Below are 24574 nucleotides of genomic sequence, written 5' to 3' on the forward strand. Positions count from 1 at the left end.
TCAATAACAGTTTCTTAAAGAACGTGCTCTGAATGCTGGCAAAAAGATAGATTTAAAAAAGAGTTACAAAGGCAATACACTTTCAGTTGTAAAAATAATACACACATTCAATTGCATTTGAAAAGGTAATCGGAAAAACTCTAAGAACTCTGCTATAAAAACAGCAATGCAGAATAAGATAAGACATTACACAATTCACAAAAGAGAAGAAGGGCTTCCTGCCCACCAATATGTAATGCAGATATAAATTATAGCCTTCAGCTGTTGTTGCCTACAGATCCTTGGCAGCACAGCTTGGGGTATATTGTAGGGAAACCACGACCAAGGAAAACAAATTCCAGCTTTTAGTCACACATTGCTTTCTAACAGCTAATGTCAGAACTAAAGCCTCACTTCTTCTGCATTGTGTGAATGGTTTGTCGGACAGTATGCCACACCAAAATGAAAGACACATTTTGACTATATTAAAGTAGAAATGTGCCAAAGGGACATATGGAAATGTACTGTTTACTATAATCTGCAAATGACCATTTAAAAACATACTATCCTTTTAAATATGACAAAAGACCTGTTTAACTGCACTTCAGTTCAAAACTAAGGGGTAATTTTCAGAAATAATTAACATGATCATTATAAAAATAAACGGCAAATATCACAGAAGTTCATGTAACAGGCAAGTTACGGTCTTAATTAATAAAGAAAAAACAAAGTAAGAGGGAGCATACAGGTATTACTGTTGAATAAACTGCTTTCAGTGCCACCTATCTCACCAATGAAGTGGCAAGTATTTTATAATTGACATGGCTTTGTTTTACTTTAATGCAGTTGGAACTCTGTCCACCACTCCCAAAAGCATGAAACTTTAGGTAAAATGGATGCCTTAAATCTAGTATCTTGCTACTTTTCTTCATCCTTATCACCGCAGACGCCCCCGGACAGCTGAATGAGCAAGTTTTCCCAAGATTTAATGTGTTTCACAGGAAACGCACTGTTCCATATCCCTTCTTCTGCTTACCAGCCAATACCCTGGAGACAATACACTCTCCATTGGTCTCAAAACAGGAAAGTCAGTTGTTGGTCCTGAACCCAGATACACTGCAATGGAGCATGTTCAGTGCCAGTAGGGTAGCCTAATTTTATTATTAAAAAACACAGCAGCGCATTGGCTTGCTAAACACAGGCTTTTGCAGACTATATAACAGGAAAAATTCTTGCTTCAGAACTGACACGACAATGCTGTATATATTGGCAGCATATAAAAATTCTGCTAAGTAGATGCAGTCAATCAATTTTTTCTACACCAGAGCAGGGTTGCTGCCTTCTAATAAAACCAGCATTTATTCAATATTACAGTGATATTCCATTTATTGAGGGAATCAGAGGCAATACAAAGAGGTCTACTCACTCCATTTTCCAGTTGAGTGATAATATGAACTCCACCTGTTGATTTTGCACAAATGAGCCCTCTGTGGGCAGGTTCAGCAGAAAGCTAAGGGCTATTAAATAGGCCACAGAGACCGACACTTCCTTTTTACCATCCAGGTCAGGGATGAGGCACAGTGGAAGGGGGCAGTGTTGTAGAAACTTGCATAGCTGTTGCCCATGCAGTAGCTGTTCTGTGACTAAACAGGGGACCTTCAACTGGCAATGCTGCATTCAGCAGTCATATTAAAGAAAGAAGAGAGAAGCAAAGCACATGATTTTATACAACCAAGGAGTAACTAACTAGTGCCATCAGTACTGGAGTTGAATGACCAGACTGCTCTGTCCTAGCAGAACTAAGTCTCTCCCATTCAGCCCATAGAAACTCAGGCATCAATGTGTTCATTTAAGTACCTTATACTTCTGCCTCAGCTCTTCGGTGTCTTCTTTCTCCACCTCCAGTACACGCCTCCGTTCAGTGGCATCTTCGGCATAATCAAGCTTAGCAACAAGAACATATGCAATTACTCCCGTAAATTCTTGGTGGTACCCAAACAGCCAAGAAAATGTCATTTATTCAAGTGTTTAAAAACGGAATCTTTGTGAGTATTGTGCTTAACTTTCCTTGCTTTGCCATCCCATTGCCTACAAAATAGTTCATTAACCCTTCCATGCTGCTGGTTTCCAGCAGGCACATCCATTGCCAATAATGGGCTCAGCTTTATGGAAACCCAACTCACACAGCCAAGGAATTAAAGAAAAGAGTCCAGGCCTCAAAAGTCAGTAAACCATGGGTAACTGAAGTATGTGTTTTGAGGAGAAAAGCTTTTCCTATAGTTCAGATTTAAGGCAAAGTTTTTCTCCAGCTTTGCTGCTCAAAGTTCTTACTTTTACATCATTATCCGATTGCACTTTTGGACCCAATGTAAATTAAGCAATGCATTTTAGAATAAGATGTATCAGGATCAACTTACCTCCATTTCCATCCGGCCCATGCCCATGACATCATACTTGACGACGATAGGGATGGGATCTGTTCTACCTGTAACAGAAACACACAAACAAGGTGAGAGGCCAAGTCTGCTCCAACAGCTCACTTTACACATTAGGTTTGGGTGGTTAGAGATCTTGCCTTTGAGTGCAGAGACCAGAAAGCTACAGTGAACCAAACACAAGCCATTCTCACAGCTTACATCCAAACCTGCTTCTCTCAGCTCCAAACCTGTTAAGGTTAACTGTACTCATTAGACCTTTGGTGCTTATAATCTCAGAACATTAACCACAAGTACATTTTGCATAACTGGTTAATGTTCAACATTGCCAAGTCCTGGCACCAGGAGATTAAAAGGATCTTTTCTCATTACCCTCACACTATTCGATCATAACCCTGATCTTCTGACCCCTCAGTGGAAAAACAAGTACCAAACATGTTTTATTGTACAACTCATTAGTTTCCCAAGTTTTGCATCTTATTAATTAAAAAAAAATGAACTGATGCCATGGGTAGGCCAGAATTCTCTCATGAAAAAATGAGCACTAGTTCCAGAACAGGTATTTAATCACAACTTGCTTCCTAACGTTCCCACCAAGAACCGCTCTATTACTTACTGTGTAACCTGTAAGCTGTGAAAAGGACTAGTTGCGAAGAAAATTGACTTTGAACTAATCAAACTATGCTGGAGATTTTTACATATCTTTAATCCACTCATAACCAGCCAAACAAAGCAAAATGGGGCAGACAAGCACTTTACTACCACAGCTTTTTTACATCACAACTTGCACTGTTTGTTGTGATGTAAGCCCACTGAGAAGTACTTACCTTATCCGGTGCATACCTTGAGTAAAAAAACAGAATGTTTACTTCCCTTATTATTATTCTTGGGTTGGTGTAAACAATTGTTTTGTTATACACATATATTATACCTTTGGGCTAAAAGATCTAGTTTTAATCATGCCAAAATTAAGACACTATTTCAATCCACATGCACAAAAAAGGTTTAGTTCTTAAACCACGTCAGAAAAGCCTCTGATTTACATCAAGTTTCTCTGTTCTCCAAGGGAAACTCTTTCTAGCTCCTTCAAAAACTATTAATCCATGGACCTCCAACTCCACAGGGACATCAAGGAGATCCTAAGGATTGTTAAAGACAGGTGTATTTTTAATAATTAAACTAGGAAATAAGTACGATTAATTTCCACTTCAGACATGTATTTAGTTTTATATTTATAACAACTGCATTTTTATATTTTTGTACATATGCCCAGAGATCGTTTAGTTGGGCACGTAACAAGTCCAAAGATAAATATATTTATTAAGCCAGCTCAGCCAACCCAAAACAGCTTTTAGCTATTTAGCTTTCATGTAGGTATTAACAGTAAAATTTTCACCCAGATTAAGTTTCTCTTACGCCCAATGGTATAATAAGTAAGCAGTGACTGCAATCTTTAGCAAAAGGACCAAATTAAAGACAGGTTATAAAAATGACTTCCTAGGTGCAATATCACTTTCATAACGTCTCAGCCAGGGATTTACTGGTAAAAGGTAGACCCAATAGAATGATTGAGAACAAGTGCAAAAAGAATTTATTTTGTTTTGTTTTCCAGTTTTTGTTTTGTTTCTGCAAGAATCAATCTTTATATGCAAGCTCATTACCTTGGTAAACCCCTGTATACAAACAATGAGTCAGTACTTTTGCCTTCTAAGGCAGTCAAAGTTTTTAAAATTCATAAATTGCAGTAGCAAGTGCTAGTGCCCATCACGTTGGGGAAAATCAAGTTTGGACAGTATTAGAATTTTATGTTTAAACTGATTTTTGGCAGTTCTAACACAAACAGAAACATCCCTTCTTAGCAATACCCTTTAATGAACAAGGATCAGACAAGTGTGCATAAAGAAAGGAAAGGAAATGAAAGACCAAGCAGAAGGATGAAGGCTACAACAGAGAAAGTAAGCCTAACATATTGGTGCACTGATGACAAAAGGAGTAATTCAGTCTGAAAATAAAAAATTACCACTGCTAAGTTTACCATCACCACAACAAGTCCAGGATCAAAATGCTGTAAAAAAGAAACACCATTTGTTAGGCAGAAACCTTTAGGGGCAGAAAATAGGCCGTTGGCAGTAGGCAGACAGGATGGGTTAAAGGCTTCTTCGTCACCCCTCCATCCCCACTGCCACACTTCGCCCTGTGGCATGGGGGAGATAGGAGGGGGTCAGTTTTGAGCAGCTACTGTTTGCTTTCACAACTGCTCTCGCTTAGGATTTAGCAGGTGTTGGAAGAGGTTCACCTCCTGGTGATTAATCAGTTTTAAGAGATGCTGCATTTTTTCAAATTCAAATATGTAGATTTTAAAAATCAAGATCTTGAGGTAATTAAAAATATTTTAAAGGGCAAGAAGTCAAGGAGGCATTTCACACAGGTATAGCGTGTTCATACAAGAGAAGGGAAATGTTACTTTTTAACTACTCAAACTGCTGCCTGAGTTTAATTAGAACCATCCTTGTTTCATCGGGAGGGAGAGCTGGCCGACCCTGGCAGCTGGCCAAGCAGGCACCAGGTTCTAGTAGCGCAAACACAAATTGCAACTATGTGCAGCGCTGAGCGCTTCTGTCACTAAAATAGCGGAGGCAGGCCCAACGGCGTGGGGTGCAGGCAACGCGCCGCCAGGCAGAAGACCAGAATCTGAGCCCACAGCAACTGGGAGACTTCAGTTTCATCCTAACAGCTTTCAGAGGGGAAAGCTGTAGCCGTGTGAGTCTGTATCAGCAAAACCAACCAGGAGTCCCTGGGGCACCTTAGAGATGAACACATTTATTTGATTTGTTAGTCTCCAAGATGCCACAAGGACTCCTCCTTTTTTCAGTTTCATGCTAGTAAGCCACTCTGGCGGACTCCAGAGAAATGTAACGACTAGCTAGGGAACAAACACACATCTAACCCCGCTGACTGCAATGTGAAGCCTAGTGGGGTAGGGGTAGAGAACAAAGGGAAAAAGTGAGGGATCTCTGACGACCAGTGCAAGAAAAATAAGCAGATCTTGGTTAGTTCATACCACAATGTGATCTTAAGCATTTCACAAGTAGCCGTAGATTTGGGTTCTCTCAGATTTTAAGTGAATCTCCTTAGAGCTGTGTTTAGTTTCTACCCCTCTAAAGGGATTGTTGTTGAGGTTTCAAGGAAGGGCAGGAACTCAAACGGTCATATGGCTATGTAGGATCGGCACCAACAACTAGTCCACTTCAAAAAGGTGAATCACACAGATGACACTCTTGTTTTTTCCTCCAAACAAATCAGACAAGTTGTACTCTCTAGAGCAAAGTCACAATCCCTTTTCTTTTCAGACAAGATTCATAGCAAGGATGATGTGACCGAAGCCAAATGGCATGTTTAAGAGACTAACCAATTTATTTGAGCATAAGCTTTCGTGAGCTATAGCTCACTTCATTTTTTCATCAAAAAAAAAAAAAAAGCAGGACTTCTCTCCAGATCTCTGAAAATTGTTCAGCCTTTAAATCTGTCCTGCAAGTTACATTTCACACTGAAGCACTGGATCTGCTCAGTGATCTGCAAAAGTCTGAAAGATAATCCAACAAGCATGGGGGGAGGGGAGGAAATGGACTGAAGGAAGACACCTTGCAGAATCTCAGTAGGTGTCAGTTCCTCTGAATTCAGTTATTTTTATAACACACATTTCTTAAAGGAGTGTGTGATAAAGTCACACAGAGTGCAGAGGATGTTTTGCTTTTATTGTTATTCTCATAACACTAATGAAAACGAAACTGGATGTGTTTTTCAGGGGGTTCTAAATTGGATGTGCTTAAAAAGTACTAAAACTTGGAAACAGGGTGAAAATAAGAAGCAAAGCTGTCTAATGGTAGCTTTGAAAAGTTAAGTGTGCATGATAATGGCATCATTAGGTTCTATGTTTACTGTGTCAATTAATTTGATTGAATTTGCACAACCCACAAGTAAATAGTTATTTTTAACTACTCATTCCACAAACTCAGCGTGGGCTCTGAAAGTCAAACTGGCTGTCTCAGTCACACATGAACACTAGTAGTACTTATCCTGTGGTGGTTAGACCTCTAACTACTATACCATACTGCCTCTAAAAAAGGATTTGAAGGAGTAAAGAAGGATTTTATTTTCATAGTTGAAGACTGATTTTATTTTTATTTTTTTAGTACAGGGATTCTCAAACTGGGGGTCGGGACCCCTCAGGGGGTGGCAAAGTTATTACCTGGGGGGGGGTCGCGAGCTGGCAGCCTCCACCCCGAACCCCGCTTTGCATCCAGCATTTATAATGGTGCTAAATATATTAAAAAGTGTTTTTAATTTATAAGGCGGGGGTCGCATTCAGAGGCTTGCTATGTGAAAGGGATCACCAATACAATAGTTTGAGAACTACTGTTTTACTCTAAAATGAAAATTTTGCCAGCACTTATTGTATGTCTACAATACCTATATGACCACAAATGTGCTGCCAAGTGGGAGATTCCAATTCTCTCATTTTGCAAGCCAGGAAGGGACTAACAGGGGGGTGACATAGTCAATTCTTGTTGGAGGGCAACCCTTCAGAGGTTCAACAACTCCTCTTACTGCCCAACCAGAAGCAGTATTGTTGAGCTCAGAAGAGCACCATTTACTTCTTTAACTCTTGGTATGGTCATTGCAACACAAAGCAGATTAAAAGAAAGGCAAGCCTTTTTTAGTAAGGTGTCCAGATGTGATCTAGCCCAAGCATGAGCTCTGGATATCCTGTCCAAATCATGAAGCCCTGCAATGAAGGGCATAACCTGGGAGGCATACCATAGTAGGTATGCATGTCTATTTGGATTGTATTGAGCATTCCTTTGCTTATATAGAATATAAGTTCTTCAGGGAAGCAGCAGGGTCTTCCTTTGTGTCTTGTACAACAGTGAGCACGGTGTTGGTGCTTCGTAAGTAGACAGAACCAAGCAATGGTTCTGTGGGTTTGAGACTACTTCATGGGGTTGGAAGGCAGTTCATCTGTGGCCAAAACCAGAAATGGCCATTTGCACAATTTTATTGTACTATGAATAGTTCTGGCAGCATATCAGGCCCAAAACACACCGAAGTCTGATATTAGGTCAAGAGAAGATCATTTCTCTCCATTATGATGTACTCATGTCACTGAAAGAATAATGGATCAATTTATTATATTGTGTTCAAAGGATCCACAAAACCATACTCCATCATTAAGGGAAGGATCTTGTCCATTATAAACAAGCGTGGCAACAGTTTTGCTCTCATAAGGAGGCTCAGACCTGATACATCAAGTCAAATCTCCCTTTGGGCCCTGTCATAACTCATGTATTTTGACACAGTAACGGAAACAGCTATTGTAATGGAAATATTTAAAAGTATGTTTTCCAGTTTCTTTACTTCCTAACTTTAAGCAGGAATCTATTAAAAGCATTGAGGCTGCAATGTCATGCACCTGGAAATCAGAGTATGTCAGAAGTTAGGCTGCCCGTGCAACCTGCATTCTGCCCCTGGTAATATGCTGTTTGATACAGTCCTTCACTACAATACTGGTTTTTTCTATAGGATGTCTGCCTCATTTAGTGCCCAAGATAGACAGCGCTCTGGGAATACGGCAGCAGTTCAATATTTTTATCCTCATCATTCGTAATGCTGCTTTATTTATTCTACACTGGAGCTAAATTCATTGCCTCATGGTCTTTTTCTCGGGAGCTCATCACTGTAGTATTTGAGGGCCTCAGAAACTTTTTTTCCCATTGTGAGATGACAGCATTTTTACCTCCATTTTACAGCTGGGCAAACTGAGACAAATATTTTCCTGACACCACTCAGTGAATCAGCGACAGAGCCAGGACTAGAATTAAGGACCTCCAGACTCTCATTGCTCCAGACCACGCTACTTTACTGCCAGAGGTGCTGAGCATCCACAGCTTCCATTAACTTCAGCTGCTTGAGTGCTCAGAACTTCTGCATATCAGTCCCCAGGTACCTCAAAGGTGGGTACCCAGAAAATGAGGTATGCACAATTAGTGGCCACCTGCCAAAATTTGGTATTAGTGGCTTGTTCAGTAGCATACCACAAGATGGCCATTAGAGGCAGGGAGAGAACTGGGTTCTCCTGTGAAACACTCACCTATCTTAACCACAAGACCATCCTTTCTTCTTGCAGTCCCCTGCCTTGCTCCCTTCACACCTTTGAACTTCTCATGTTAATAAGGCAGGAATCCTTCAAAAAGCTTAAATCAATCAAAAACTGCAATTCTTTCCTTTAGCACAGGGGTGGGCAAACTTTTTGGCCCCAGGGCCACATCTGGGCATGTCTGGGTTCTTGTCAGCAAGTTAAAGTAGTATGGGCTGGATGAATGCACTATAAGGTGGGTAGAAAGCTGGCTAGATTGTCGGGCTCAACGGGTAGTGATCAATGGCTCCATGTCTAGTTGGCAGCCGGTATCAAGTGGAGTGCCCCAGGGGTCGGTCCTGGGGCCGGTTTTGTTCAATATCTTCATTAATGATCTGGAGGATGGTGTGGATTGCACTCTCAGCAAATTTGCGGATGATACTAAACTAGGAGGAGTGGTAGATACGCTGGAGGGCAGGGATAGGATACAGAGGGACCTAGACAAATTGGAGGATTGGGCCAAAAGAAATCTGATGAGGTTCAATAGGGATAAGTGCAGGGTCCTGCACTTAGGATGGAAGAATCCAATGCACCGCTACAGACTAGGGACCGAATGGCTAGGCAGCAGTTCTGCGGAAAAGGACCTAGGGGTGACAGTGGACGAGAAGCTGGATATGAGTCAGCAGTGTGCTCTTGTTGCCAAGAAGGCCAATGGCATTTTGGGATGTATAAGTAGGGGCACTGCCAGCAGATCGAGGGACGTGATCGTCCCCCTCTATTCGGCATTGGTGAGGCCTCATCTGGAGTATTGTGTCCAGTTTTGGGCCCCACACTTCAAGAAGGATGTGGATAAATTGGAGAGAGTCCAGCGAAGGGCAACAAAAATGATTAGGGGTCTGGAACACATGAGTTATGAGGAGAAGCTGAGGGAACTGGGATTGTTTAGTCTGCAGAAGAGAAGAATGAGGGGGAATTTGATAGCTGCTTTCAACTACCTGAGAGGTGGTTCCAGAGAGGATGGTTCTAGACTATTCTCAGTGGTAGAAGAGGACAGGACAAGGAGTAATGGTCTCAAGTTGCAGTGGGGGAGGTTTAGGTTGGATATTAGGAAAAACTTTTTCACTAGGAGGGTGGTGAAACACTGGAATGCGTTACCTAGGGAGGTGGTAGAATCTCCTTCCTTAGAAGTTTTTAAGGTCAGGCTTGACAAAGCCCTGGCTGGGATGATTTAATTGGGGATTGGTCCTGCTTTGAGCAGGGGGTTGGACTAGATGACCTCCTGAGGTCCCTTCCAACCCTGATATTCTATGGAAATTGTATGGCGGGCCATGAATGCTCATGAAATTGGGGTTGGGGTGCGGGAGGGGGTGAGGGCTCCGGCTGGGGGTGTTGGCTCTGGCGTGGGCACAGAAATGAGGAGTTCAGGGTGCAGGAGGGGGCTCCGGGCTTGGGGTGAAGTCTTCGGCTGGAAGTGCAGGCTCTGGGGTGGAGCTGGGAACGAGGGATTTGGTGTGTAGGAAGGTGCTGCTCCAGGGTGGGACTGAGGGGTTCAGAGGGGATCAGAGCTGGGGGGTGGAAGGGACTCAGGGATGCAGGCTCCGGGTGGTGCTTACCTCAAGCAGCTCCTGGAAGCAGTGACATGTCCCCCCCTTTGGCTCCTGGGCGGACGTGTGGCTAGGTGGCTCTGCACGCCGCCCCACCTGACGCACCACCCCCGCAGCTCCCATTAGCCGCAAACTGCAGCCAATGGGAGCTGCAGGGGCGGCACACAGAGGGGGGACAAGCCGCTGTTTCCAGGAGACATGCAGAGCCACGGCACATGCACTCAGAGCAGTCCCCGACCCCACTCCCCAGCTGGAGCCCAGCAAGCCTCAGGCCCTGTTCCCCAGCGGGAGCTCGAGGGCCCGATTAAATCGGCTGGTGGGCCGAATATGGCCCATGGGCTGCAGTTTGCCCACCCCTAGTTTAATACCATATACCCTGTGCTCTGAATGAGGAAAGGGTCCTGTACAAAAAACAGGCCTGGTCTATACACAGTTTTTGTACTGACTTAGTAGTGATCATGTAAATAAAAACTATCATAATGCATATGCACAAGAGGCAGAAGTAAGGTTGCATACACAACCTAAATCCTGACATTTTCTAACTTTCAAGTGTTTGACTTTGAAATCCAAATAACATTCTTTTAACAGGGGAGGGGGTGTGTGTGTGTGTGTGTGTGTGTGTGTGTGTGTGTGTGTGTGTGTGTGTGTGTGTGTGTGTGTGTGTGTGTGTGTGTAATTCACTAGGTTTTATAAAAGGAAAAAGCTAAAAACACTAAGTGTTGCTGTAACACCTCCCCATCCCATGCAACATCACTAAGGTTTGAACCACGAACTTTCAGCACAGCTTGGGCTACCGGAATATTAGCTGGGCAGCAGGTAAAGGCAATTTATCCTGGGGAGAGGAGCAGGCCTTTGGGAAAGGAGCTCATGGCCTCACGTGGTGCACCCAAAGAGGAGGATTGGTTACAAGGCGCATATGCTAGGTCTGGAAGGGTGGGCTATCCAAAAGAGCCCAGCATGGTGGCTCTTTCCCCCAATCACAGAGAGGCTGTCTGCTCCTGAGATTCCCAGTGCAGTGTGCATTGCTGATGCTGTGGAGGCAGGTGTGGCTGACCTTTCAGAATATTCACGTTCAGTGATTTTGACATGTTGTCAAAATGTTGCTGATAACATAAGCAACAAAAAGAAAACGAACAGGAGGACTTGTGGCACCTTACAGACTAACACATTTATTTATTTGAGCATAAGCTTTTGTGGGCTACGGCCCACTTTATCGGATGCCTAGAATGGAACATATAGTAAGAAGAAATTTATACATACAGAGAACATAAAAAGGTGGAAGTAGCCATACCAACTGTAAGAGGCTAGTTAATTAAGAGGAGCTATTATCAGCAGGGGAAAAAACAACTTTTGGAGTTTCAGAGTAACAGCCGTGTTAGTCTGCCTTTGCAAAAAGAAAAGGAGGACTTGTGGCACCTTAGAGACTAACCAATTTATTTGAGCATGAGCTTTCGTGAGCTACAGCTCACTTCATCGGATGCATAGCTCACGAAAGCTCATGCTCAAATAAATTGGTTAGTCTCTAAGGTGCCACAAGTACTCCTTAACTTTTGGAGTGGTAATCAAGATCTCCCATTTCCGACAGTTGACACGAAGGTGTGAGGATACTTAACATGGGGAAATAGATTCAATTAGTGTACCAATGGTATACCATTAAGTTAGGTTTGAACAGAGACCGAGAATGGCTCGGTCATACCCTAATTGAATCTATTTCCCCATGTTAAGTATCTTCACACCTTCGTGTCAACTGTCCGAAATGGGCCATCTTGATTACCACTTCAAAAGTTGTTTTTTCCCCTGCTGATAATAGCTCCTCTTAATTAATTAGCCTCTTACAGTTGGTATGGCTACTTCCACCTTTTTATGTTCTCTGTATGTATACATTTCTTCTTACTATATGTTCCATTCTAGGCATCCAATGAAGTGGGCTGTAGTCCACGAAAGCTTATACTCAAATAAATTTAAGTCAAGTCTCTAAGGTGCCACAAGTACTCCTTTTCTTCATGCTGATACAGACTAACACGGCTGCTACTCTGAAAAAAGAAAATGATGATCTTCCACAGCATCTCAACTAAATGCCGTGAAAGAGAAAAGGCATTTCTCAGGGCCAAGGACCATCTCCCTGTTGCATGCAAAGGTGTTGGCACTTCTTGCCCCCAAGATCTCCATTTTATAAGAAAGTATTAGAAAACCTAAATACTACTAGTTCCTTCTATAATTGAATAACGAACTGACTTAAGCAAAGAACCCCAAAGTTATAAGGCTGCCACTTTCCTCAATGCATCCCCCCCATCTATTATAACCACCATATATTTCAGTCCCCTGTGTAACGGATATGAGAATAGAGACATCACTAGGTGTTGCTATACCACCTTTAAATAAAACACCTGCATATTAAACCCATTCTCCACTTTCTACAATGACTTCCCACAGAATATCAAATCAAGTTCAAGGTTTTGGTTCTTATTTTCAAGGCACTCCCCAGTCTACATGAAGACTTCTGTTGATAATTTTGCTTCTCTGGCCCAATGGAACTCTCTACAAGAAGAAGGATAAAGCTCATCTGTGTGGGAGATGGCACTTTCGTGGGGGCTGATCCAAGACTGTGAAATGAACACCCCACACAGGAACTAAGGACCATCACAAACTTCGCCTCCTTCTGCTCCCCATGCATGACATTTCCTCAGCATTGCTTTTCTAATACACAGCAACATATATATTTGAAACGACATCCTACCAAAACAAGACACTCTATGGCACATGTCTCCTCCAGGAGAAGAGATGAGAGAACACACAAAACACGACAGATGTTATGTCACTTTATGCACTACTAGAAGGCACTCGGATACTATGGTGATGAGTACAGTATAAGAGACTATATGGAACAGAATGTAGCTAAATATTTCTATGGCAACAAAAGAGCACAAAGGAGTTGCCTAGGCTTCACACCAGACGATTTGAGGAGCAAACACACACTCCAGAGCCCCAGATTTTTACCGACAAAGCTCCCTTCTTGACCAAACAAACAGAACCAAAATGATTTGATTCAGCAGAGAAATATTAACTTACACTAAAACAACTGTTACACTGACAGGGTTATCAGTTAGCTATTGGTTAGTGTACCAAGATACTAAATTCTGATTCATGTATCTCTCAGAGACACCAGATTAATATTCTCTTGGACAAAATATATGAAAGTCAACAACTAGATCTGGTATCTATAATCCAATGGGAGCACTTTAAACCAACACGACTACAAGCTTCAGGTATACTAACTATTCAAACTGCAACAGTGTGTGTAAATACAGGCAATTTCTGGTAAAGGGAAGTTTAACATGACTTCTTTAAGACATTAATTTCTGTGTTCTGCATAGAAAGGAGTTAAGAAAACGCACATGCTGCTAATAATACTTAAAATAAGTAAATCTACTAAAGAAATGTTGAAGGATAATTACGACACTTTGCTCACAAAAGCAACTGGACAATGGCAAAGTTATTCAAGTGTGAACCTGAGGCAGGTGTTCAAGGCAGAGTCAGTAAATACTCCTGTAGAATCATCATTTATATTACAAAAACAGATCACTTGAGCCATCCACTTATTACCTACATTTTCCATATTGTTCACAACATTTCAGTCAATATTTTGCCCGATGGTTCTCAACCTCTTTTGCAACATCTGAATTGAGTGTTTTCTCTCAAGCTGCTTTTGTGATCCTATTTAGCTTCTAACAGAACAGATTCTCAACTTCTGGGAGGCAGGCAGCACACTGTTCTAACCTCCTTGTCTTTGCGTTATGGTTAGTCAGCTTCACAGCACTGACTACCATGGGGAAAACTTGTTCTTCCCCCTCTACATTCAACTTAGCCTCCTCACAGTCCTCTTCTGGTTCATTCAGAATCCTCAATCTGTACTTAGTCCTCTCCTATTCAATCTCACTTAGCACGTTTCCAATGCCTCAAAATGAAAATTAGCGGGAGCCCCCTCACATTCCTATGCTGTATCTTTATGGAGAGTTGTTCCTATATTGAGTTTACTGACTAGGTATCCATTGGTCACAGGTGCTGAGTTTTATTTTTCTTGGTGAGTGCTCCACCCCGAGACCCCACCCTCATTCTGCCTCTTGCCGCCCCCACTCTGCCCCTTCCCCAAGGCTCTCTGCGCTTCCACAAGTGCTCCCACCAGCAGCCAAACAGCTGCGACTGGTGGGTGCTAAGCACCCCCTTTTTTCTCCTGTGGGGCTTGAGAGACAGAGCACCTATGGAGTCAGTGCCTATGCCATTGGTGATCTAACTTTTTCAACTAGCCCAAGTCCCTGAATCATCTCTTCCACACACATCCCTCCCACTCTCCTCTCCCAGAAAAAAAGGAGAAATGGTTTGCAATTGCCATGATGTTGCTCCTGACAAAACCACCCTTATACAATCTCTGGAGCAAAATACCTCCAGAAGACACTCTTTACGGCCAGTGCTGAAGGTGTTGCTAGGCAACTGATGAGCTCTATTCGGTCAGGTTTTTTTTTTTTAATGTTTGCTGGCTACTGGTTTGGCTAACATGCCTTTACTGTGTATAATAATGAAACCTGTTTGCCAAAAATGTGTCAACATGAGAGAGATATAGGGCTGAGGGGACAAATGCCCCTGCTGAATTTGTGTATGTATGCTGTGAACCAAACAAATGTTAAACAGTCAGCTTCATAATGTTAGTAGGTTCACAGGTGGCAGCCCTTATCATACCAGATATTTGATATATCTAAGTATGTTCTCTATTTTAAATCTAGTATTTTAAATACATAAGTTAAGAGAAGCTATATTTTAACTCTATGAAAGTCCTTTTAGGACAGTGCTCTTTGAACACTAACCATGTGAACTGTCACTTAATAGGGATATCAGATAGACATGTTTCCTTATGCAAGCAATGCTGGATTTCCTATCAGCGTTACAAAAACAGTTACCAAGGCGCTGATATCTTGTAACAGTCATATAACAACTCCACTATGCAAAGTGTTGTCCTGTTTTAGGAACTTTGTGGAGAATGAGCTAACATATGGAAGAATCAGTACTACAACAGCTATAGTTAATTCTGCCACTGGCCATTGCCAAGTGTGAATTTGGAAACTCGCAGCTACTATCCATGCAGAGAAGATGCAGAATTATGCACTCTCAACTTGCTGGTTTTGAACCATGTTACAAACACAGACAAAGCCAACATACCTCAGACACACAGCACAGAAAACTGTTCTTAAAGAAACTCAGGAGGAAGGGGAGGGTGAAAATAATGTTCTGACTCTATTTGAGGAGGTATACCATTTAATGATTGGCAGAGATATTGTGACATACACCTATTCCCTACTTGGTTAACTGGAAGTCAGGGGAAGCCCTTGCTCCTATGCCTAGAATCAGACTTTTAAAAACTACATAAAAATGAAAAAGCATGTTGATAAGTATCAACTTTGCAACCTGCAGAAGTTAATCATATGGCGAGATGCACAAAGCCATCCCAGCTGATAACACATGCAAGGCCAGCCTGGCAATACGGTTAGGTTGATTAGTTAATCTTATGTGTTGCTTAGACAATGTAGAGACCACTAAAGGTGTTATGCACTTTCACCATGTGCTGTCCTGAGCCAAACCTAATGTGTCACAGGGTAGGATGCCTGTGAGAGACAGGTGTCTGTTGACACAATCCAGCCATCGTGTTTTAGGTCTTCTGGTAGGTATTTCTCATCCTGCTTTCAGTGGGTCAAAGTCGAATAGGATTCTTGCAGAGAGGTTGGTAGGCTTTCAGAGCAGATGACTGAATATTTATTTTGCTTATACTGCCACATCCTGCTCTCTAAAACGGTCTCCCAATGCTCTCATACCACTTTTTACCTCTGCCACCACTTCAGTCTTCAGTGGGCCCTTTTACTTGCCTTCTAATGGCTTCTGACACCACTGAATGTTCATAGAAGTCATCACATCTATTTCTTATTTGCCAGTTCCCCTTAACACCAAACATCTGCATGTTCCAGTCTGACAAATATTAATGTAATTTTAGAAGCTGCACAAACTACCTGTTACTAGGTAGGCAGTTAATTCCTCTCCCTCCAAAAACAAAGTCATTCACAAACCTACATCACACACACCTGTATAGTTAAGGGAGGCAGCAGCTTCCACTTGCAACTTGCTAAACATGAAAATTAAACAGTGCATTTGTTTGGATACATTAGCATTTGGGGGAAATCTAAACTAGAAAAACAGCAGAAATAATCAATTTAAAAAATGAATCTGGTTTTGAATCTGTTTCTCAAATACAAACTTTTGAACTTACCCTGAAGAGATTTTCCCAATCCCTGGCCCAGCTTCCACCCATGTTTCTGGAGTAAGCGGTGTCCAATATTATCCTGATAGACAGAACAGAGAAAACAAACCAAAAATATTCCAATAATATATTCTTCCCTTCCCATTGACATTTAAACATGAGACGAGCAAGAGATTTTCTACATATGTGCATGCAAAAAAATGCTACTGAAAAGGCAACAGATGCCCAATAAAAGGGAAGACAAATGTCAAAAAATTGCTGGCTATCATTTTTCAAGGGGGACGGGGTCTTGGGGAGGGTCACTTTCTGATGGTGTTCTGGGCAACTTTTGTGCATAACATTTAAAATAAAAAAAGCAATATGGGAGAAAATAAATTGTACCAATAAAAAAAACTGACACTAAAAAGCATAAAATCAAGTTATTTATACAATCATATCCATCACCTAGACAGCACCACTTTAAGATTGTTTTTGTAAAGAAAATCTACATTGTGTTTAGTCATTTTGTTTTTGTGTCAGGCTTTTAGAATACTGAGTAAGTTGTAAGTGCAAGACTGCCCCACCACTAGAAACCAAAACACAATCATAGCAAAATCCAGGCTAGACTTGATTGGGTTTTTTTTATATATATGTATATATATAAACTAGCATGCAGCCAATATTAAACTGATAAAAACAGTGAGGTTAGTGAAACAAAACAAAAAAATCAATCAAATAAAATAAAATGAGCTCAAGCACAGACTGGGTGATGCATTTCACATATACTCTAACAAAAATACTAAGATGTTAGAATGAAACAGGCCTAGCAATAAGTTAACAGCAAGGAACCATTAGTGCATGTAGGGGAAACAATAAGCATAATGTCTCATCTTCCTAAAGAAAAAGAGCTATTTCATGATAAAGTAAGTTGAAAGGTATTGGTCCAGCAATAAATGTCAGCTTTTGACTGGGACTAAAGAAAAAGGGTTCATTACATTTTGCAAAAGAATCCGTCACAGAAAACGAAATACAAGAACGAACATAAGAATAGCCATACTGGGTCAAACCAATGGTCTGTCTAGCCCAGCAATCTGTCTCTGACAATGGCCAGTGCCAGACACTTCAGAGGGAATGAACCAAACAGGCAATTTATTGAGTGATCCATCCCCAGCCATCAGGGGCAGCTTCTGGAAGTCAGAGATTTAGAGACACCCAAGAGCATAGGGTTGAGTCAGTGACTATCTTGGCTAAGAGCCTACACGAACTTATCTAATTCTTTTTCGAACCCAATTATACTTTAGGCCTTCACAACATCCCCTGGCAGAGTTCCACAGGTTGACTCTCTGTTGTGTGAAGAAATACTTCCTGATGTTTGTTTTAAATCTGCTATTAATTTCATTGGGTGACCCCTGCTTCATGTGTGATGAATAGTGTGGAGAAAGTCATATTTACTCCTTTACATGATTTTACAGACCTCTAGCATATCCCCCCAGTCATCTCTTTTCTAACTGAGCAGTGCCAGTCTTTTAAATCTCTCCTCATATGGAAGCTGTGCCATACCCCTAATCATTCCATTGCCTCTCTCTGAACTTTTGCCAATTTTAATACATCTTTTTCAAGATGGGGCGACCAGAATTGCACGCAGTATTCAAGGTGTGGGTGCACCAAGGGTTTATATAGTGGCATTATGATATTTTTTCATCTAACTATCCCTTTCCTAACGGTTTCTAACATGTTAGCTTTTTTGATTGTCACAGCACATTGAGCAGATGTTTCTAGAGCTCTATCCACAATGACTCCAAGATCTCTTTCTTGAGTGGTAAAAGCTAATTTAGACCCCATCGTTTTGTATGCAGAGTTGGGATTATGTTTTCCAACGTGCATCACTTTGCATTTATCATCATTTAATGTCATGTGCCATTTTCTTGCCCAGTCACCTGGTTTAGTGAGATCTCCTTTGCAGTCAGCTTTGGACTTAACTACAGTAAAAGCTTTGTTATCCGGCATGCTGGGGAATGGTGGGTGCCGCTAAGTCAAAAATTCCGGTTAATTAAGAGGGAAGAAGTTTGGGTGCAGGAGGCGGCTCGGGGCAGGGGTGCGGAAGGGGTTTTGGGGTGCCGGATCCAGGTGGCACTCACCTCGAGCGGCTCCCCAGAAGCAGCGATTATGTTCCTGCTGCTGCTAGGCAGAGGTGTGGTCAGGCGGCTTTCCGCGCTGCTTCCACCTGCAGGCGCCACCCTCGCAGTTTCCATTGGCCACAGTTGGCCAGGGCCAATGGGAGCTGTGGAGCCAGCACTCGGGGCGGGAACAGTGCACTGAGCCCCCATGGCCGTTCCTCCACCTAGGAGCAGCAGGGACATGTCGCCGCTTTCAGAGAGCGACACAGAGTCAGGTAGGGAGCCTGCCAGCCCTGTGCCAACCGGACCCTATTGAAGATCAGAAATGACACTTTATAGAGCTTTCTGGTTGGTAACATGCTGGATAATACAGTTTTTACTGCATCTTAAGTAATTCTGTGTTGTCTACAAACTTTGCCACCTAACCGTGTACCCCTGTTCCAGATTATCTATGAATAAACTGAACAGCACTGGTCCTGGTACAGATCCTTGGGGGACCCTAGTGACCTCTCATTCCTACCCTCTGGTTCCTATCTTTTAAACCAGTTACTGATCCACAAGGGGACCTTCCCTCTTATCCCATGACTGCTTACTTTGCTTAAGAGCCTTCAGTGAGCAGCGTTATCAAAGGCTTTCTGAAAGTCCAACTACACTATATCTACTGGATCACCCTTGTCTACATGATTGTTGTCACCCTCAAAGAATTCTAACAGATTGGTGAGGTATGATTTCCCTTTACAAAAGCCATGTTGACTCTTCCTCAGTGTATCATGTTCATCTGATAATTCTGGTTTCAGAGTAGCAGCTGTGTTAGTCTGTATCCACAAAAAGAACAGGAGTACTTGTGGCACCTTAGAGATTAATTTGTTAGTCTCTAAGGTGCCACAAGTACTCCTGTTCTTTTTATCTGATAATTCTGTTCACTATAATTTCAATCAATTTGCCTGGTACTGAAATTAGATTTACTGGCCTGTAATTTCCAGGATTGCCTAAAGAGCCTTTTTTTAAAAATGTCTTTAAACTCAACATACAGTTCATTGTCATAAATTCTTCTAGTTATGCAACCCATTACAACTCAGGATATTACAGAATATCCTGAATTGTAATGAGTTGTCTGGTTGTGACACAATGATGCATTGTATCCAAAAGTCAGCTAATAAAAATGCTACAATTTTAGTTTAATTCAGTAATGAAGTATTAAACAAAAACCCAGAAGTCAGAACAGCAGTGTTTTACACACTCATTGGTGTACATGACTGAATAATGTGAATGCCACTGGTGTATCAGACCTAAAGAGCACAAGAGTTTGAGATTTACAGTGTGCCTGGATGCATTTCCCCCTTCCACCCTACTCCCCCCAAAAATTCTAGTGACTAGAGCCCTTTTTCTTTTGCTCTGCAGGTAAAAAAAGACATTTTAGTCTCACTAACTTTTTCAAGACAAGAGTGTACAACAATGTCCTTCCCACACTATGGGGTCTCTCTATGAAGCAGTAGTTAGTTCTACATTGAAAAACGAGGAGCAGTAAGAATATGCCAAGATATAAATATTTAAATCAATATGAGTGAAAGAGAAAAACGAACAACAAATATGGTTTCCAACTATGAACACCATGGAAGAGCGTTTTAGACTTTAAGGTTTACAAGAACTTACCTGTGAGAGTAACTGCTGCAGACCATTTATGCCACAATGACAACAATTGCATGTTCCTCTTGTAAAATGGGGCCACAGATCCCCATTTTTATGGCTATTACATTGTAATTGTTCCTTCTACATGAACATATTAACTGAATCTGACAAAGGATTATGGGAATCAAATTTAAAAAGCTGATGCTGACATAAATGGCTGCATTTTTAAAGAAGGACAAGAACTGCCGTACAATAGTTTGTTAAGTGGAGATGAGACATTGTGCTGACTGAGTTGTGTCATGAATGCACTAAAATAAACAGACAGATGAAGCAGTTTGCTATTTCCAAAAGCAGTGCAAGTGGAGTGAAAGCATTTCCATACGAACCTGGCTTTAAAAACTGGGCTGTCAAAAGAACAGTTAAATGTAACACAAAGTAAGAAACTGTCCAATCACTAATGGTAGTTTTTCTTTTGCTTTGTTTTCAATTCACTGCTTGCAAGTAATGTATTTATTAAAGAAGAGTGAGAGCATAAAATAAATTTAACAAGTCAAGACCAGCAGGGAGATTCAAGAGTGGTGTTGTGACTGACACAGTGAAGAGGTAAACAAATGTTAAAGGGGGAAAAAAGAAAGATTCAGAAGAGTTATACACATTAGCACCACTTTTACAAACCCACTCAAGAGGATGGTCATGTTTTTCAACTTGCAATAAACTTATATCTTACTGCATGTCAGTTCCCAGGAAAAGGGGGCATTTTCTCCCAATAGCATTGCTTGTATATATAGCTTCTGATGTAAAATTAGTTAAACACAATGTTTGGCATCGACTAGGCAGTGAAACTGCTGGATAGTTAAAAACAGGCAGCTGCAATGGCACATTTTCTGTTGCTATTGTGAAGATAACATTCCGAAGGGTCAGGTATTCAGCGTGTAGGCCCCACTGGAATTTAAGAGATTAATGATCCCCTCCCATTTTCCATCTGTCCCTTCATTCTACATTCATTCCGTGCGACAATGGCTCTGGCTAAGGGAGGCCGGCAGGAGCGCTCTTCGCCGGTTAAATGCTGCCCTTAAAACGAGAGGTTGAATTGCACGGGTCACAGATGGGAGTGGTGCTAGTGTAGCGTTGCACTGCTATTAGCTCCTATTGGCCTCTAGAGTGAGACGCACTATTAGTCAGATCAGAATCTCTCATTCAGCAGCACAAAGCATCGCAGCCAGGCTGCTGGCTTGTGGTCGTTTTCTGGAATAATATATTAACTTTGTTCATCTCTAGAGGAAAATCCCTTTTACTTACAGAGTTCCTCCTCTTGGTGTCAAGAACTGATATTCCCTTTGAATAAATCAACCCCATTTTGTAGTAGTTCTCCTCCTTTCTGTACTTTTCTGAGCATGTGTGCCAGTTCCCAAACATGCCATTGGCCAGTCCAAGGAAACAACTCGTTCCTCAGAGCATATGCAGACATTACTCTTATAACTCACTGGCTATGCTACAAGGACCTCAGAAGTGAGAGTCACATTAAAAGCTGTCAAGTCAGCCAAGTCAACAAAATCACTCAATATGCTTTTGACTAGAATGATACAGTAGAACCCCCAGGCAATCAAGACAGTTTAGCAGGACCAGCCAGCTATGTATGCAGGAGCCATGCTATTTGTCCTCTTAACCAATGATGTGGTGTCACATAACTGTAACAGATTAGTGAATGGTTTACAGTATCTTTTCATGTGCTTTACTACTATTTTAACATTACTTTGACTCTTATACAGCACATTTCATCCCAAGATCAGAAAGCTCTAACAAAAGAGAGATCATTCACATTTTTCAGATGGAGAACTCTGGGACACAGATTAAGCATAACATTTTCAAATTGGTTTACATAATTTAGAAGCCTAAGTCTCACTGAAAGTCAATGGGACTTGTCACTTGGTTAAGCCCTTTTTGAAAATTTTATCTCAAGTGACATATCCAAGAGGACACAACTAGTCCTTGAGAGCCCACAGAACAGAACCCAGAGTTCCCAACGCAGTCTTGTACTGTAAACACTAGACAAGACGGCCTTATTTAATTACTTTTCACATGTACCAATGATACTTGATCATGCTTCCTGCAGTAAGAGTCTCCAGCAATGGCCCTGGCAGATGTAAACTGACATGTACACAAGGGAAATGACACAAAGGGTTTTGATGGCATTGTGTGAGGAATATCGTAACTAACAATTACAACAAGAAGATGTTGAACTGTTCAACTATTACAAATATGCCAAACGCTAATTTTGCCTAACACCTCCTCTCCTCCCAAAGTCCCCCCCGCCGCCCCAGAGACATTCCTTTTATACTATTAATCTGATTTCAGCATAAACAAGAACCATACATCTCTTGAGTGGCTTGTAAGCTGTGCTGACTGTGTATCAAGTTACCTATAAGCAAGGACTGGATGCCACTGGGTGAACCCATGCAAACAAAAGGTTGTAAAGATTCCCAACACAAAACCTATAGCTCACTACAGATGACAACGAAAACTAGAGAGAAAAGACAAACAGTAATGCTACACCATTCAGCTTCAAGACGCATATTATTTATAGCGCTGTCCACATATGGCTACTGCTAAATGTCAAATCAGCAGCCTTATCAGGTTATACTTTGGAACTAGTGGAGTCCACAGATCTGCACAAATATGCCATGTGACAAAAGGCAACTTCAGAAGCTATTGTAGACTTCTAGAGGAGAGGACTGAACTGTCATCTTCAGCAAGTAACACCTGGAATCTGAACCCCAGCAGAGTTTTAAAGAGCCTCCTCAGACAACTGCGCAGAACTATATAGGAAAAGGATATTCATTAGTTCTGACAAGGACAAACTAACAAGAAGCTTAAGAGTAAGTGAATGATGTGCAGTCTCACTTCCAACCTCTGACAATGACAACTTGATTTAACTCTGACATTCTGCATACTGTGTGTAGTGGGAGAGGACAGTGGATTTTTGTGTAGGGCATGTCTATACTACAGACTTAAGTTGACCTATGTTAGGTTGACTTACAGCCACTCTCAGCTCTGTGCAGGTTCCTGCTGGGAGCCCATCTTCCCCCCCATTCCCAGCTGGGCTTTCTTGTAAATTTCACAGCTCCATATTGGAGCTGTGAAATTGACAAGACAGTCAACAGCAGATGTAAGTAAAGCAGTGTCTACACAGACACTGCCTTGCCCTAACTATATCGACGTAAGCCCTACCTCTCGCGGAGTTATGTTGGTGTAGTAGGGCACTTACATCAGCAGGACAAGGCTATAGTGTGTACATGGACATAATTAGGGCAACATAAGCGGCTTACGTTAAACTAGCTATATAGTGTAGACCAGGCTAAGACTAATACTGAACTCCTGAAGTTGTATTAGCACGACAAAAAACTAGAACTGTCTACAAGCTTCCTTAGTAAAACATTAAGGACAACAAGGATTCTAGTAAATCAGCAGCAATACTTGGTAACTGCTCAGTCCATAACCTAGAAATAGTGCACTGTCCTACAATGTTTCAAATCGAATGTGCGCAGCTCATTACATAGCTGAAAATCAGACTGCTTGTTTCAAAACAAACGGTTCTGAATGCCAACAATTCCCATTTACTTCAGGAGGAGGAGCTGAGAGCGCCCAGAACCTTTTAAAGCAGGACAACAGTCTTGTAAGAAGTAGGATCTGCCGCCTTAAAGAACAAATTCATTGTTGCTTTTTTTTAAATTTAAAAAAAATCTGATTCCAATTCCATAGCCATCTCATTTGTAAATATGACCAATGACTTGCACGTTTGCATAAATCTATATTGAATATTTTCTCCCTTTTATGAAATGTAGACTAGTTGGTTCTCATTTAGCCCAACAAAAATTTGTTTCTCTTTAAAGAATCTCTTCTAATAAAAAACCTTTCAAATAATTAAATATTATAAATATATTTTCCTGTTTTGGTTTGAAGGAAAAATAAATCTTGGTATCATTTCACTAACTTGTAACATTTTGGAAATGTAAGTCCTCTTAAGGCTTTACCTTTATTGTTCTACCTCTGACTTCCAAGCCACTAGCTTCCTCTAATTCTGCTTTCCACTTGCTCTAATCCTACTTTTCCGAAGAAGAAATACCTGAATTATATTCTCATCATTATATTCTCCTCATGCCTCAGTTCAGAGACATCTTTGGCCTACACTAGCAGTACAATGTAGGATTTCCATGGACACCAGCTGCTGCAGACTGCTTTTTTAAAATATGCAGTACAGTCATTCAAAACAGTTAACCAGTGTAGTGATCTGTAGACTCCCAAACCTAAGCGATTTCAGCCACGAGTTGCATGCTGTAGCAGTACAGTCAGCATCTCTCAACAGATAATGCTGCAGAGATGGATCTAAATTCAGCAGT

At 41.5% G+C, this 24574-nt stretch overlaps 1 protein-coding gene across 6 annotated transcripts in view; it reads right to left on the minus strand.

The window, feature by feature from the left end:
- GPATCH8 (G-patch domain containing 8) overlaps positions 1-24574 on the minus strand; it is a 78996-nt gene that overhangs the window by 22013 nt on the left and 32409 nt on the right. For 2 of the 6 annotated variants that reach the window (XM_073326077.1, XM_073326079.1), the window contains exons 3-5: positions 16462-16534; positions 2397-2464; positions 1837-1923 (exon numbers count right to left, since the gene is read on the minus strand). In XM_073326077.1, coding sequence (XP_073182178.1) covers positions 1837-1923; positions 2397-2464; positions 16462-16534 — 228 coding nt within the window. Of the gene's footprint in view, positions 1-1836; positions 1924-2396; positions 2465-4434; positions 4480-16461; positions 16535-20563; positions 20582-24574 lie in introns of all 6 variants that reach the window. The other 4 variants (XM_073326082.1, XM_073326080.1, XM_073326078.1 and 1 more) reach the window with 4 other exon arrangements.

The sequence above is a fragment of the Lepidochelys kempii genome, chromosome 27 (genome assembly GCF_965140265.1).
Source record: "Lepidochelys kempii isolate rLepKem1 chromosome 27, rLepKem1.hap2, whole genome shotgun sequence".
Lineage (NCBI taxonomy): Eukaryota > Metazoa > Chordata > Testudines > Cheloniidae > Lepidochelys > Lepidochelys kempii.